This window comes from Nannospalax galili, unplaced genomic scaffold (genome assembly GCF_000622305.1).
Source record: "Nannospalax galili isolate Female #2095 unplaced genomic scaffold, S.galili_v1.0 scaffold1871, whole genome shotgun sequence".
Classification (NCBI taxonomy): domain Eukaryota; kingdom Metazoa; phylum Chordata; class Mammalia; order Rodentia; family Spalacidae; genus Nannospalax; species Nannospalax galili.
The window spans coordinates 320,850-337,085 of NW_008330293.1; the positions used below are offsets into that span (position 1 = coordinate 320,850).

General features: G+C 40.9%; 1 protein-coding gene across 1 annotated transcript in view; it reads left to right on the plus strand.

Moving 5' to 3' along the window:
- The window catches only part of Adam9 (ADAM metallopeptidase domain 9), a gene marked incomplete at its 5' end in the record, with an annotated part of 113,694 nt that overhangs the window by 47,298 nt on the left and 50,160 nt on the right, over positions 1-16,236 (plus strand). Inside the window, 3 exons of the mRNA XM_008843363.3 lie at positions 4,363-4,534; positions 9,075-9,167; positions 10,063-10,258. Of these exons, the coding sequence (XP_008841585.1) occupies positions 4,363-4,534; positions 9,075-9,167; positions 10,063-10,258 (461 nt within the window). The remainder of the gene's footprint in view (positions 1-4,362; positions 4,535-9,074; positions 9,168-10,062; positions 10,259-16,236) is intronic.

Here is a 16,236-nt window from a genome sequence, read left to right on the forward strand (position 1 = left end):
TGTGTGTGTGTGTGTGTGTGTGTGTGTGTGTGTCTGGGTCTTCATGCCTCACAGGTCTTTGGGTGGAGGTGGCGCTACCGGTGTGTTTTTCCTTTGGTGGTTGTGTGCTGTGTATGCACGAAGTCCCTGCTACAGCCAAGGCCATGCAGTTTTACAAAGTCGGATCTTACATTTAAATCTTTAATTTATTCAAGCCACTGTTTGCCTGTGTTTTGAGATAAGTCCCCAGGTCACGTTTTGCATATAGATAGGCATTTTCCTAACCTCATTACTTGTCGAGTTTTTTTTTTTTTTTTTCCTATTCCGTGAGTTTGGCTCCTTGGATCAAAGATCAGTTGAGCATATGCTCAGGGATTCCCCGTTCTGTGTTATGTTTTATTAATCTGTCTGTGCAGAACCATGGTGCTTTAATTATAGTAGCTTAGTGATGTACTTTGAAATGAGGACATGTGATGTTCTCAGTTTTGTTCTTAAGATTGTTTCCACAACTCACAGTCCTCTGTGGTGTAAGGGGAATATTAGAATTGAAAAATTTTGTTTAAAATGGCATGGGAATTTTTTTGGTTGCTATTTGTTTTTTGATAGGGTCTTCCCTAGCCCCAACCTCCAGGAACTTAGTATGTAGACCAGGCTGACCTCGATCTCACAGAGATTCACCTGCCCCTGCCTTCTAAGTGCTGGAATTAAAGGCATTGGAATTTTGATAAGAATTCCATTACCTGTTTGGATTGATTTGATAATCTGGGTAGCGTCCCATATCCCAGCCCACAGCACGGGACGGTTTCCCACTCGTTGCTTCCTCTCTGATTTCTTCCTGCAGCAGCTTGTGGGTTTTAGGGTGTACGTCTTCTACTTCATTGTCTCGTCTCACGTATTTCGTTGTTTTTGGCCCCATTTTCTTACAGTCTCTTTTGGATAGTTTGTTGTTAATGTGTAGAAATGCAGTTGATCTTGTGTGTGTGTCGGTTTTATACTCCACAATTTTATTTAGTTTACTTATTAGTCATAACAGTCTTGTGGGTTTACATTTTTCTGTATTAATGATCATTTCATTTACAGACAGGGACATTTTTTGTTTCCCTTCTCAATTTGGATGCTTTTGTTGTTGTTTTGAAACAGAAACTCAGTATATAGCCCTGGCAGACCTGGAACGTACTGTGTAGGCCAAGCTGACCTTATCTTGCCTCTGCCTCTTGAGTTCTGGCATTATAAGCATGGCCTACCCTGCCCAGCTGCTGGATACATTTTTATTGTATTTTTCTTGCCTCAGTGGCTTAATAAGTTCATTTACAGATCTTGTCTCTTACAGTCAAAGAGTTTCATTGGTGACTCTCGAAATTTGCCATATTAACATTTCAATTGTTTAAAATTATCTTTATTTTTAAAATTTTATTTATTATTTTTATTTTATGTGTATGCGTGTATTGCTTGTGTGTAGGTAAGTGTCCTGCAGTGCTCGGGGAGGACAGAAGAGGTTGTCGGATCCCCTGGAACTGAAGTTACAGACAGTGGTTAGCTGCCATGCGGGTGCTGGGATTTGAACCCAGGTCTTTTGCCAAAAGAGCCAGTGCTCTTAACCACTGAACCATCTCTCCGGCCCCCAAATTTCAATTTTTGTGATATTGGCCGAGGTGTGTTGTTCTCAAGCTCTGCTCTTGGATTCCCGAAAGTGTCAAGAGTTCTTCCTGGTTGGAGCTTTTCATGAGAAGTGGTGGCACTTAAGACACTGAGGCAGGAGGATGGCCAGTTTGAGGCCAGCCTGTGCTACATTGTGAGACCTGTTCAAAGAGGAGGATGAGGAGGGTTGAGAGATGGTTTTCTTTTCTAAATCTGTCCCTCTTTCATAATCAGGTGCTTGTTTTTCTTAATCTGCTGAACACTGGGAGTCCCTGGGTTCTTGAAACATATTCTGATATGTTGAGTCATGACAAGTGATTGTTTTGTAATTTCCTGGTAGATAGATCATTTCCTTCATTGTCAATTTCATTCTGAAGTAGTTTTCAGGTTTACCTAGTGAGAAAAGAGGGGGAGATGCTTGAAACCACAACTTGTATACTGTGGGGGACAGGCAGAGGATGGGCATACCCTAACTGTTTCTGAAAGATGATGCTCTCTGTGGGTGCCATCCAGGGACAGTGAGGGGCCTCTTTCCTGTGACTTCAGTCTTTAAGGCTTTATTGCAGCAATATTAGGTTATGTTTATAAAGTCCCATCTCCTGTCTGATGTGTGAAGAACCCTATGAGCTCATGATTTCAGGATTTTTCAGTGCTACAGTAACTTCAAGTTGAAACTGATTTTTTTTTTTTGTTACCTTGCTCAAGACTCAAACTTTGAAACATTGTTTAAAAGAAAATGGGTGTAAACTACAAGATTCTTGAAACAGCTGTTTACAGGTCATAGGCTTTATGCAGATCGTAATTAGGGTCTCAGGTGTAGGATAGATGGGTGCTGGCACAGCTGCTGCCACTGGGCTTTAATTGATGCCTTCTTACAGACATCATGTGTGAATGGTGTGGCAGGACCAGCAGTGGCCACAGTCAATGGAGGAAGCCGATGTTTGCCAACCTGTTTAGAGTGCTGCCTCCCTTTCCTATCAAGCAAGGGTTGCATACTCCATGTTCAATGTTTTCACTTGATGGCTAATGGTCTCATACGTTGTTCTCCCTCCTAAGCTCTGATCTGCCGACCGACTTCCCTGTTTTAGCTAATGCTAACCTTCCTCCTGTGTCTCAGCACCGTACTCTCGCAGGCAGCCTTGATGTCTCGTTTATTCTCACATGCTTGTTTCAAATGCACAGTGTGCTTCCTGACTCCAGTGATGCCAGTCTGTCTTGTTATTGGTGGGTGGGTCCTGTGAGAACCCTCTTGTGGTCTTCCTGTCTGCATGGCAGCTGTGTCCTGTTTCTTGTGTGTCCTCAGGTCCATTCCCAGACTCCTTTCACTGCAGGCCATGTTTTCACTGCGGCCTCTTCTGGCCCTCCTCATCAGGTCTTGCTCATTTGCTCACTGACCGTGCCCTGTGCATGGCTCTGCCAGTCAGTGTTCATTCTTTCTGTAATTTTCCCAGATTTTCAGGTTTGATTGAAGTGTCTTGGTATACGAAGTGCTTGTCCTGACTTTACTTTTGAAACTGCAACCACCTCAGCTTATTGTTCCCCTAACCTTTCCTGACAATGTTACTACTATATCACTCTAATCTTACTGTATAGCTCTGGCTTGCCTGGAACCCACTGTGGAAACCAGGCTGGCCTAGTTTCCTCAGAGACCAGTGCTAGGTGAAGGCGCCCACTACCATGCCCGGCAGTATTCTATTCTGCATGCACATCTATGAACACAAACCCATACACGACAGTGTAAGTGTTGCAAATGTCTAAGTAATTGGAGTGCACTCATCCATCCACACTGCAGTCACTACCCTCCTTTCCACAGAGGGATAAAGACATCTGGATATCACACTAAAAGTTCAGATGATAGCTAGCTAGTAGATAACAGAACTACCCCAGGTAATTTTAATGTGATCTGGGTTTCTCAAAGATACGTGGGATAAAGGTTTACTTCCTATTAGTTTTCAAAGGTAAAAATAGTCAATAGGACTACCTGGCAATATTTTGTAATTATTGAGTAAATCAGTATCTTAAGAAAAAGAAAATAATACAGTGACAACCAAACAAACCCAGACACAGCATATCAGAATTGCACTTGTTTGACTCACGTGCCTAGCTCAGGTTGGATAGTTTCTTAAAGCTCACCTAACCTTCAGGGTACTAGCCACTATTCTCAGGAATTACCATAAAAGATATTTCAAGGTCAAACTAAAGAACTGGCATAAGAGTTGCTGACATTATTTTCTGCACTGTGCCAGCTGCCTCAGGGTGACTGTGGATCAGCTGTGCTGGACTTGCCCACTCATGGTTTTAGATGGCTCCCGATGAATGAGTTGGGGGCAGGGGAAGGTCAAAGCATCACCTTGTAGAGTACAAATCGCTGGGGAAACATTTACATACTTCTAGTATTTGAGCTTTTGGTATGTTAACTACATAAAGCTCAATTTTGCATAAGCCCAGGTAGGTTTTTAAGGTCTTTGTGGATTGTGAGAATTTTGATTTTGTGCTTCAGTGTAAATGATACATTTGGAATGTATTTTCATGGAGGTAGAACACATAATAACAAAAGTAGCGAACCACATAGTAGCTGCAGTAGTAGCCGTGTCTCTTGGTGGGAACTGACTGTCACTTCTGCTTTCTTCTGTTTACTTCCTGCCATCTACAGTATTTCCTTCTTGATGGTTAAGGACATGACTTGAAGTTTCAAAATTGAACAATTGCTATGACACAAGAGCCTTTTCTTAATATTTATTGTAGAGGTTCCAGAAACTTCAGCAGCTGCAGTGCAGAGGACTTTGAGAAACTAACTTTAAACAAAGGAGGAGCCTGCCTTCTCAATGTCCCGAAGCCTGACGAAGCCTACAGTGCACCCTTCTGTGGTAATAAGCTGGTGGATCCTGGGGAAGAGTGTGACTGTGGCACTCCAAAGGTCAGTTGTTTCCACTTTTGCTCTCTGAAGTCAGTATGAGATTCGCAAATATAAGCCACTGTTTTTGAGCCCCTCTGGCAGGGGAGCTGAGATGAAGGGAAGACTACTGCTTCGTCTGTCCGAATGTGTTTCTGGGTCTGGCCATCCAGGGGTCTGACCAGCAGTGCCATGATTTGAGGAAAGCACCCGGGCCATCCTTCTGTTTTTACTTATTTTCTTATTTGTCTTTATTTTTATTATGGTCCTTAGCTTGCTTGTTTAAACAGTTGGTCAATTCTTTACTAGATGCTCCGCCCTGGCACTGCTGCTGTGGAAGGGGTCTTCAGCTGGACTCACTGAGAGCCGCAGTGGCCCCCCCTCAGACCTCGTGTCAGACCTTGCCACTCAAAGCTTCCTTCTCCCCTTGGGAATCTTCTGTGGCTCTGGCCCCATGGTCCTCGGTGATGTCCACCTCCGTCATGACTGCTGTCGAGCCGTACTCCTCTCAATGGCCCATTAAGCCCTTTCCTCTCAGGCGCCATTAAGTTTTGAACACACTTGGGAAGTTGTGCGGAAGTCGCTTTGCTTTCTTTCTTTTCCTGGCCTTACCAACCTGGTCCTGAAAGTCTGCCTGTATCGTAAGATGAAGCCATTTCTATTCCTCCATGATTGCTGTATGCCCTGGACTTCTGTAAGGATTTTCCTAGTGTGATTTCTATAGCAAGCCTAAGAGACTGACATTTTTAGTTTTCAAGTGAGGTGAGTGAGGCCTAATGAGGTTATTTTTAATTCTTATTGGTTATATTTTTTTTTCACTCTGGGAATTGAACCCAGGACCTCACACATGCAGAGCACATGCTCTGCCACTGATAAATGTCCTCAGGCCCAATTTCAAAATGAAGATATAACGACTGTCTCCCTTCCAGCCTTTTTTGGTGGTCTTTCTCCTTAAATACCTGTTGGTCTTGTTTCCTTCCAGCTGCTTACCACCACACTTACTGAAACGGTACTTGTTTACTTCTTGAACTGTCTCACTATAAAATTGCTCTTTCAAAAAGCACTCCCTGCTGGGTTTCATGGCACACACTTTTAATCCCAGCACTTGGGGTGCAGAGGCAGGTGGATCTCTGAGTTCCACACCAGCCAGGTCTACATAGTGAGTTCCAGGTCAGCAAGGCTACACAGTGAGACCCTGCCTAAAAAGCAAAACAACAACCAACCAAACAAGCAAACAGACCACTTCCTGACCTTCAAATACAGTTTTTTTCTTGGTGTAAAGTTTCAAATAGCCAAGTAAGACTAGCTTTATATACCTCAGTATTTTACTTGGTTCTCTACAACATGCTATTCTAATTTGTTTGCTGTATTTATTTCTTTTAGATTTTATACATTTATAGAATATATGGTATGTACATTTGTAAGTGTTGACTTTATTTTGGGAATTCCATCTTAGAAGAATTTTATTGTGATGTGAGTACTTGACTTGTGACTGATTGTGTTAGGGTCTGTCTCTCTGTCTCTCTGTCTCTCGTGTGTGTGTGTGTGTGTGTCCCTCATATCTTGTTCATGCTAGGCAGGTGTTCTCCCACTGAGCTATATCCCAGCCCTTTTGATAATCACTTCTCTCCCCCCCCTCTTATGCTCCCATTTTTCTTAGGGACCACAGACTTTTGGTCACTATGCATTAGTATTCACTTTGTAGAGTTTTATGTGAATTCTTCTGCTTCTTTTACTCGGTGTGATTTTTTTTGAGGTTCACTCATGCCACAGTTGTCCCAGTAGTCCATCATTTATTGCTGAGCAGTAGGAATATATGGTGGCTTGTTTATGTGTTCACGTGTATTGATGGATATTTAAGCAATTTTCTGTTTCTGGGTATCACACTCTAGAGCATGTCTGTACACATAGCCTTCACATGGACTTTGCTATTTATTTCTTTTGGGGGAAATGGGAATGGAATGTTTGGTATCATGGTAGTTGTATGTTGAACTATTTATTTATTCTTCTTTTATGTATATGAGCATTTTGCCTGAATGTATGTAAGAGCAGCCATGTCACGCAATGCCTGTGGAAACCAGAAGAAGGTGTTGGCTCTCCTGGGATTGGAGTTAAGAATGGTTGTTAGCTGCCATGAGGGAACTGAACCCAGGTCCTCTGCAAGACAACCCAGTGTTCTTAACTACTGAGCCCTCTCTCCAAGCCCTTGTGTGTTTGACTTTTAAGAAGCTTTCTAACTGCATTCGAAGTGCTCGCACATTCCTTACCCTGTCACCTGTGTGAGTTCTAGCTCTGCCATGTCCTCGCCAGCTCTGTGGGCCGTCCTTTTACCCTGGGTCACCCTGCCATGTGGGAAGTGATGCCTCATGAAGGCTTGACTGTCCCCCTACTGTGCAGGGCTGTTGAGCAGGCTTTTATGTGCTTGTTTGCCACCCATGTATCTTGTGGTGTCTGTTTAACTCTTTACTCCTATTTTATTTTTGTTTATGTATATGTGTGAGTATATTACACGTGTGTGTGTGTGTGTGTGTGTGTGCTGGTGCCTGTGGAGGCCAGAATTAGGTCTTGGACCCTCCAGGAGCTGGAGTAAGGGGCAGCTGTGAGCCACCAGATATGGGTGATGGAAATTGAATTGGATCATCTGTAAGAATAGCAAACACTTTTTAATCACTAAGCCATCTCTCCAGCTCCTTGACCTCCATTTTAAAAGTTAATTATTTGTTACTGAGTTTTGAGAATATTTTCTATATATTCTGAATATATCTGTCTTTTGTCAGATACTTAATTTGTAAATGTTTCTGCAAGTTACGTCTTGCTTAATAGTGTGCAGTGTCTTTGGAAGAGCAGAGCTTTTGCATGTGGGTGGGATTGGTTTTGCCACTTTGTGCTTCTGTGACTGGAGCTTCAGAGTCTAAAGATGAGCAAACACTCCCAACTTGCACATGTTTTCTCCTAGAAGTTTCATAGTCCCAGGTTTTTAATGTAGGCTCATGATCCATTTTGACTTAACGGTTTGAAGGTCTAGATTGCAGTTTATTTGTCTTTATTATTTTTAAAAGTTGTTTGTTTTTCTGTGCATGAGTGTTCTGCCTGCATGTATGTGTGTGCATCATAGGCATGCAGTGTCCATGGGGGTCAGAAGAGGGAATTGAATCCCTGGAACTGGAACTATGGATGGTTGTTATTTACCATGTGGGTGCTGGGAATCAAACCCAGGTCCTCTGCAAGAACAGCCAGTGCTCTTAACCACTGAGCCATCTCTCCAGTCCCTGTTTTGTAATTTCTCTTTTTTTCTTTTTGTTTCTTGAGCCAAGGTCTGTGTAGCCCTGACTGGACTGTAACTTGCTATGTAGACCAGGCTGGCCTTGCACTCACAGAGATCCACGTGTCTCTGCCTCCTGAGTGCTGGGATTAAAGGTGTGTGCTACCACGCCTGGTCTACTTATTTTATAATATGCTTATTTTTATTGCAAGATAGAAATTCGAAATACTCTGATTTGATCAGTGCACATTCAATATATAAAATATCACACTTTTATCTCATAGACATGTAAAATAGTCATATGTTGAGTTAATAGAAAAATTAATTTTATTATGAAATAATTGTAGGCTGACAAATTGCAAATTCCCACTGTTCCTCTGCCCGTCTTCCCAGTGACAGCTCGTAAGGCTTGCACAGTATAAAAATCAGGACACTAAGATTGCTGTATGAACACAGGTGTCAATGTGGGTGGGAGGTTGTAGGGGAAACATCACTGTGGTGGCCCACAGGAAGCCCAGAACAGTGCTGCTAGGTGTGAAGCGTGTGCTTAGCATGTGCAGGGCACTGGGAATAGAGTGCCCACCTAGAGCAGAGTCACTCATAAGTAGTCAGAGCCTGAGCTCGAAGAGAAAAGCATCCATGGATGCTTGCTGCTTTGTGCTCATAAACACGTAATCACAGAGTGAGTATTTATGTCGCTCAGAGTTCATGTGTCAAAGGTGTAACTACCAACACAGTGGTGTTTGGCAGTGGTGTCTCTGAGGAAATAATTAGGATAAATAAGAACTGGAGGGTGGAGCCCTGATCCACGAGATTACCATCCTTAGAAGAGGCCCCAGCCATCTCTGGAGTGTTCTCACTGAGTGGAAGCATTGAGAATTGCCCTCATCAGCACAGGGCAGCCGGCTGCCAGCGTCACTGGGACACTCTTTGTGGGAACTCCATCTTGGCAGCACTGAGAATTGCTCTCGTCAGCACAGGGCAGCCGGCTGCCAGCATCTCTGGGACACTTTGTGAGAACTCTATCTTGGCTTACCAGCTTTCAAACTGTGGTTTAAGTGCCCCAGTCTGTGGTATCTTACGATATTAAGAGCAGTCTAAGGCAGTCTTTTGGAATATATTGAGACCTAAATACTTGTAGCTAGGGGTTGATCAGCCTAGAAGCACAGTTGGGACATGTGGGTAGAGACTACTTTTATGGGTAGTTTGGAATGAAACATATTGTAGGACAGGAAAGGAACCTTGTGGATGGCTGTTCATGTCAGTGACTTGTTTATTTACAGCATCATCTTCTGTTTGCAGGAGTGTGAACTGGACCCATGCTGTGAAGGAAGCACTTGTAAGCTCAAGTCATTTGCTGAATGTGCATATGGCGACTGTTGTAAGGATTGCCAGGCAAGGAATTCTCCCTATCTGGAGGAAAAATCGATATATCGAAATTTTTCTTCTGAGACCTCTAAATGCCATTTTAATTATGTGGTCATTTTCTATTTTATATCACATGCACTTTAAAACTTTTCTTTATGATACATGTCTATTCAGTTTGTTTGTTTTGTTTGTTTTTGGTACTGGAAATTAAATCTAGGGCTTTGCCCTTGCCTGGTAAACACTGTCACTGAGATATATCCCCAATATTTCTTTCCTTGATTTTTCAAGTAATTTGTATTTGTTAAGAGGTAATTCAAAACTACCAAAGTTTAGAGTATAGACAATTAGGGCCTGGGGAGTTAGTTGGTAAAGAGGACCCAAGTTTGATTCCAGGAATTCATTCATTAAAAAGAACACTGACATGCATTTGTAACCTCAGCACTGAACCTGGGTTCGCGGACTGGCTAGACTGGCTGACTAGTAAGCCCCAGGATATTCCTGTCTCCACTTCCCATGCTTGGAGATGCTGCCAGGCCCGGCTTTTACCTGGGTGCTGAGGGCCTGAAGTCAGGTCCTCTTGCTTGAGCACCTGCACTTACCCCTCAGCCATTCCCCAGCCTCCCTAACTTTTTCTTTATGCTAACATGGATTACTACCAAGCACTATAATTCTAGTTAGTATAGTAGTTCTGAGGTGTTCTTGTATTTTTACTTAATTTGAATTTCTTTGATTACCAATGAGATTGTTTTTTCATCTATAATGTTTAGGAATTGCTTGTTACTGACTTTTGTTCACTTTCCTATTAGATAATTTGATCTTTTGTTATCATTAGGACCTTTATACCTATGCTGTGCTTTCAAATATGATGAATTTGTGGAGATGATACTGATACCGCTCTTTAATTTGAATCTTGTTCCCGTAGTTCCTTCCAGGAGGGTCTTTGTGCAGAGGAAAAACCAGTGAGTGTGATGTTCCCGAGTACTGCAATGGCTCCTCCCAGTTCTGCCAGCCAGATGTCTTCGTTCAGAACGGGTACCCTTGCCAGAGCAATAAGGCCTACTGTTACAATGGCATGTGCCAGTCCTACGATGCTCAGTGTCAGGTCATCTTTGGTTCAAGTAAGGCAGTCCTAATTGTTTTGATTGTTTTTATCTCAAAATACATATTTATGAATTATATGTTAAAATATATACAAAATCAATGTTATGTAAATGAATATAATTTTACAAGTACATGTAATAATATACACTAAGCAGATGGTAAAACATAGGTTTAAATATAAATTTAGAGCCCCATAGCCCCATAGCTCCTGGAGCCAGCTGCCTGCCTGGGTAAGTTTGGGTGCTGCACCCACTGCGCCTTGACTCCCCCAGCCCCATTTACCCTCCCAGCCCCCCTACCCCATCTCTCCTCCTAGCAGAGGCACTGGCCCATCTCTTATTGTGACACCCTAGACCCATGGACTGACATGTTAGCCCAGAATCCCCACCCTTCCTGACCCTTTGCATCCAGACCAACCCAATTCCTCCCTGTAGTCCCCAGGAGCCCTCAGGTGTCTTCTCACCCCCACCTCCCTTTGCATCCATGGGGGCCAGTTCTTTCCTGGGCCCTGCTCCCAGGCCAGCCCAGCCCTCAAATTCCCGAGGCCAGCATCTTTCCTGGAGGGATCCAGACCTTAGGAGAAAGCCTGAGAGCATCTGATCCTCATCTGACTTGGGCCTCTGGGAACTACTGAGCAGCAAGACGAAAGCAATTTGGCTGCTCTAATATAAAATCAAAAGACAGAACCTGAAGCCTAGACCAACCAGCTTTTCATGCCCAACAAGTAAACCACAAAGGCACATAAAGTTTATAAAAAAAGCAGACCTAAACTCAACAAAGGAAGGATTGAATCTCACACAAGAACCAGAATCTACAAAAGAAATCCACATGTCAAAGTCACAGAGAAAAAATAATAACATGAAAAAATCAAAATAACATATCCCCACCAAGTACCACCAGTCCTCTAGAGGAGTACGATGAGAACCCCCTAGAGTTAACACAGGAAATGGAACTCAAAAGAACAATTGTAAACATGATAAAAGAATTCAGTGAATTTAAGGAGCATGCAAAGAAATCAAAGAACTGAAAGAAGATAGGGATAAACTTCTGAATGAATTCAGAAAAGAGTTAGAAATATTGAAGAATGTTCAGGCTGAAATGAAGAAGGAAGTGAAACACTCAGTAAGCCAGTTAGAAATGACAGGAGAAAGCCTCACCAATAGGATGAATGAAATGGAAACCAGAATATCAAGACTAGAAGATAAAGTGGATGAATTAGACCACTCAAGCAAAGATTATGAAAAATTTAAGAAAACACAAGAATGGAATATGCAGGAATTGTGTGACATCATAAAAAGATCATACTTATAAATCATAGACATACAGGAAGGAGAAGAATCTAAGGATAATGGCATGGACCAGATCTTCAACAGAATCATAGACGAAAATTTCTCCAAATTAAAGAAAGACATGCCCATAGAAATACAAGAAGCTTATAGAACACCAAATAGACAAGACCAGAAAAGAAACTCTCCATGGCACATCATAGTAAAAACGTTAAGCGTTCAGAACAGAGACAATACTGAAAGCTGCAAAAGAAAAACAACAAGTCACATATAAAGGAAAACCCATCAGAATTACAGCTGACTTTTCAGCACAAGCTATGAAAGCCAGAGGAGCCTAGACCAAAGTATTCCCAGTTGTAAATGACCACAGATGCCAACCCAGATTACTTTACCTAGCCAAAATGTCTATTAGAGTCGAAGGGGAAAGAAAAATCTTCCATGACATAAATAGGCTGAAAGAATTCATGTCCACAAAACTAGCCCTTCAGAGAATTTTGAAGCAATACAAAGAGCTGAAGAAAGGAATGACTATACCCAAGGGATTAGTGAAAGAAACTTAATGAAGGTATAACTGTGGAAATGCACAACTACACCAAGAATGTGAACAGAAATAAAAATGATAGGATTCAATACACATCTTTCATTAATAACTTTAAATTATCAATGGACTGAACTACTCAGTCCAAGGACACAAAATAGTTGAATGGATTAAGAAACAAAACCCATCTTTTTGTTGTCTGCAAGAAACTCATTTCACTTTCAAGGACAGGCACGACCTTAAGGTGAAAGGATGGAAAAAATATACCAAGCAAATGGCACTAAGAAAAAAGCAGGCGTAGCAATTCTAGTATCTGACAAAATAGACTGCAAACTAAAACTAATCAGAAGAGATAAAGAGGGCCACTTCATTCTGATCAAAAGAACAATTGATCAAGAAGATATTACAATCATGAACATATATTCACCATACTCTGGTGCACCCAACTTCTTAAAAATAGTACTACAGGACTTAAGACCCAGGTTAATCCCAACTCATTAATAGTGGTGGACTTCAGTACCCCATTGTGTTCATTAGATAGGTCAACAGGACAGAGAATTAGCAGAGAGACATCTGAATTAAACAATACCATATGTCAAATGGACTGAACAGACATCTACCACATATTCCACCCAAGCACCAAAGAATATACTTTTTATTCAGCACCCCATAGAACTTTCTCCAAAATCGACCATATACTGGGGCACAAAACAAACCTCAACAAATACAAAAAGATTGAAGTAATTCCATGCATTCTATCAGACCACAATGCAATAAAGCTTAAAATCAACGCCGGAAGAAACTCCAGTAACCACATGAACACATGGAGATTAAACAACACACTCCTGAATGATGAATACATGCCCAGACCACAATGAAAAAATACAAATAATATGAAAAACCAAAACAATATGTTCCCCACCAATCCCCATCGGTTCTATAGAAGCATTCTACATGAGAACTACTTAGAGGAACCCCATGATACAGAATGAACACAAATTACTTAACATTGCAACTCAACACATATGAAAAGCAACATCAAACAAAACCCAAACCCAGCAGACAAGAAGAAATAACAAAAATCAGGGCAGAAATTAATGAAATTGAAACATAGAAAACAATACAAAGAATCAACAAATCAAAGAGCTGGTTCTTTTCTTTGAAAAGATAAGATGACAGACCACTAGCCCAGTTAACCAAAAGAAAGAAAGTGCACCTCCAAATCAACAGAATCAGAGATGAAAGGGGTAACATCACAACAGACACCAAAAAGATCCAGAACATTTTAAGAGAATACTTTAAAAACCTGTACACTACTAAATTTGAAAATGTAAAAGAAATGGACAGGTATCTGAAAGCATGGGAACCACCAAAACTAAACCAAGAAGAAATTAACACCTTAAACAGGCCCATAACACATAAGGAAATTGAAACAGTAATACAAAACCTCCTGGCTAAAAACAAACAAACAAACAAACAAACAACCCAGGACCAGATGGATTTACAGCAGAATTCTACCAGACATTTAAAGAAGATCTACATCCAATACTGCTTAATTTATTCAAAAAGATAGAAATGGAGGGAGAACTTCCAAATTCCTTCTATGAAGCCAGCATCACTCTAATACCAAAGCCAGTTAAAGATACAACCAAAAAAGAAAAGTAGACCCATATCCTTAATGAATATAGAGGCAAAAATTCTCAACAAAATACTTTCAAACCGCATACAGACACACATCAAAAAGATCATCCACTATGGTCAAATCAGCTTTATCCCAGAGATGCAGGGATGGTTCAATATAAATAAGTCAATAAACGTCATAAATCATATAAATGGGCTCAAAGACAAGAACCACATGGTCATCTCAATAGATGCAGAGAAGGCCATTGACAAAATTCAACATGCATTTATGTTCAAAGTCCTAGAGGGAATTGGACTGGAGGGAACATACCTCAACATAAGTAAAGCCATATACAACAAACCCACAGCCAACATCATTGTAAATGGAGAAAAACTGGAAGCATTCCCATTGAAATCAGGAACCAGGCAAGGCTGTCCACTATCTCCACTCCTTTTGAACATAGTGCTTGAAACTCTTGCTAGAACAATAAGATGAGCAGGAAATTAAAGGAGTAATCATTGGAAAAGAAGAGATAGAATTATCCGTTTTCGCAGATGATATGATATTATACCTAAGAGATGCCGAAAATTCCAGCAGAAAACTCGTAGAAATTATTAACACGTTCAGTGAAGTGGGAGGTTACAAAATTAATCTACAAAAGTCTATATACCAGTAACAAGCAATCAGAGAAAGAGTACATGGAAACACTCCCTTTCACAATAGTGTGTATATATATATATGTGAGATCATTCATGGAATCCTTCCATTCACAATAGCCTCAGAAAAAAATATTTACGAATAAACATAACCAAAAACGTTAAAGATCTCTACAGTGAAAATTTTAAATCTTTGAAGAAAGAGATAGAGCAAGATACCAGGAGATGGAAGGACCTCCCATGCTCATATATTAGAAGACTCAATACTGTGAAAATGACTGTCCTACCAAAAGCCGTTTATAGATTCAATGCAGTGCCAATCAAAATCCCCATGAAATTTTTCACGGCATTGGAAAAAATCCTAAGATTCATATGGAAGCACAAAAGACCTCAGATAGCCAAAGCAACCCTGAGCACTAAGAGAAATGCTGGAGGAATTACTATACCAGACTTTACACTGAGTTACAGAGCTATAGTAATAAAAACAACATGGTACTGGCACAAAAATAGACCCATAGATCAATGGAACACAATTGAAGACCCAAATATGAGTACATGCAATTTCAGCCACCTGATATTTGACAAAGGGGCCAAGAACATTCACTGGAGGAAAGATAGTATGTTCACCAAATGGTGCTGGTAAAACTGGATCTCCACCTGTAGAAGAATGAAACTAAACCCCTATCTTTCACCTTGCACAAAAGTCAATTCCAAATGGATGAAAGATCTCAATGTAAAGCCTGAAACTCTGAAACTGTTAGAAGAAAACATTGGGAAAAACCTAAAAGATATAGGTGTAGGAAAGGATTTTCTAAACCAGACATCAGTTGCTGAGGAAACAGGGTCAAGAATCAACTAATGGGACCTCATTAAACTAAAAAGCTTCTGTACATCAAAAGAAGCAACCAAGGAAGTGAAGAGAAAACCCAAAGAATGGGTCACTAGCAACACATCTGACAGGTTTAACATCCAGAATATATAACGAACTCAAGGAATGAAGAAAGGAAGTAACCCAATTAAAAGGTGGCCTAAGGAGCTGAACAGAGAGTTCTCAAAAGAAGAAGTAAAGATGGCTATGAAACATCTTAAAAGATGTTCAATATCACTAGTAATTAGGGAAATGCAAATTAAAACTACTTTAAGATTTCATCTTACCCCTGTCAGACTGGCTAAGATCAAGAGAAAAAGTGATACCAAATGTTGGTGACAATCTGGGGAAAGGGGAACACTCATCTACTACTGGTGGGGCTACAAACTTGTTCAACCCCTATGGAAAGCAGTATGGAAAACTCTTAAAAAACTACAAATGCACCTACCATTTGACCCAGTTATACCACTCCTTGGCATATACCCAAAGAACTCATCCTATTGCAGAGACACTTGTACATCCATGTTTGTTGCTACCCTTTTCACAATAGCTAAGAGAGGGAAGCAACCTAAGTGTCCCTCAACAGACAAGTGAGTAATGAAAATGTAGTTCATTTATATGATGGAGTTTTACTCAGCAGAAAAGAAAGATGAAATGAAATTTTCAGGTAAATGGATAGAACTAGAAACTGTTATACTAAGTGAAGTAACACAGACTCAGAAAGAAAACAAAACCCAAAACGACACATGTTCTCCCTCATGTGTGGATCCTAGCACCAAATCCTTATAAATGAGCATATATCCACATATAACTACAGGAACCAGGATAATGAAAAGGAACCAGGGAGGTAAAGGAAAAGAATCTGAAAGAGAAGAACAGTAGGAAACAGGTGTTAATAAGGGAGCTATGGATAAAAATGGGGTTATTTTAAGTTGTGGGGGAGGGAAGGTTTTACAAGGGACCCAGGGGGTAAAGGGAAAGAAGGAGCTCAAGAGAGATAGGACCATAGGAGAAGGGTATTATTAA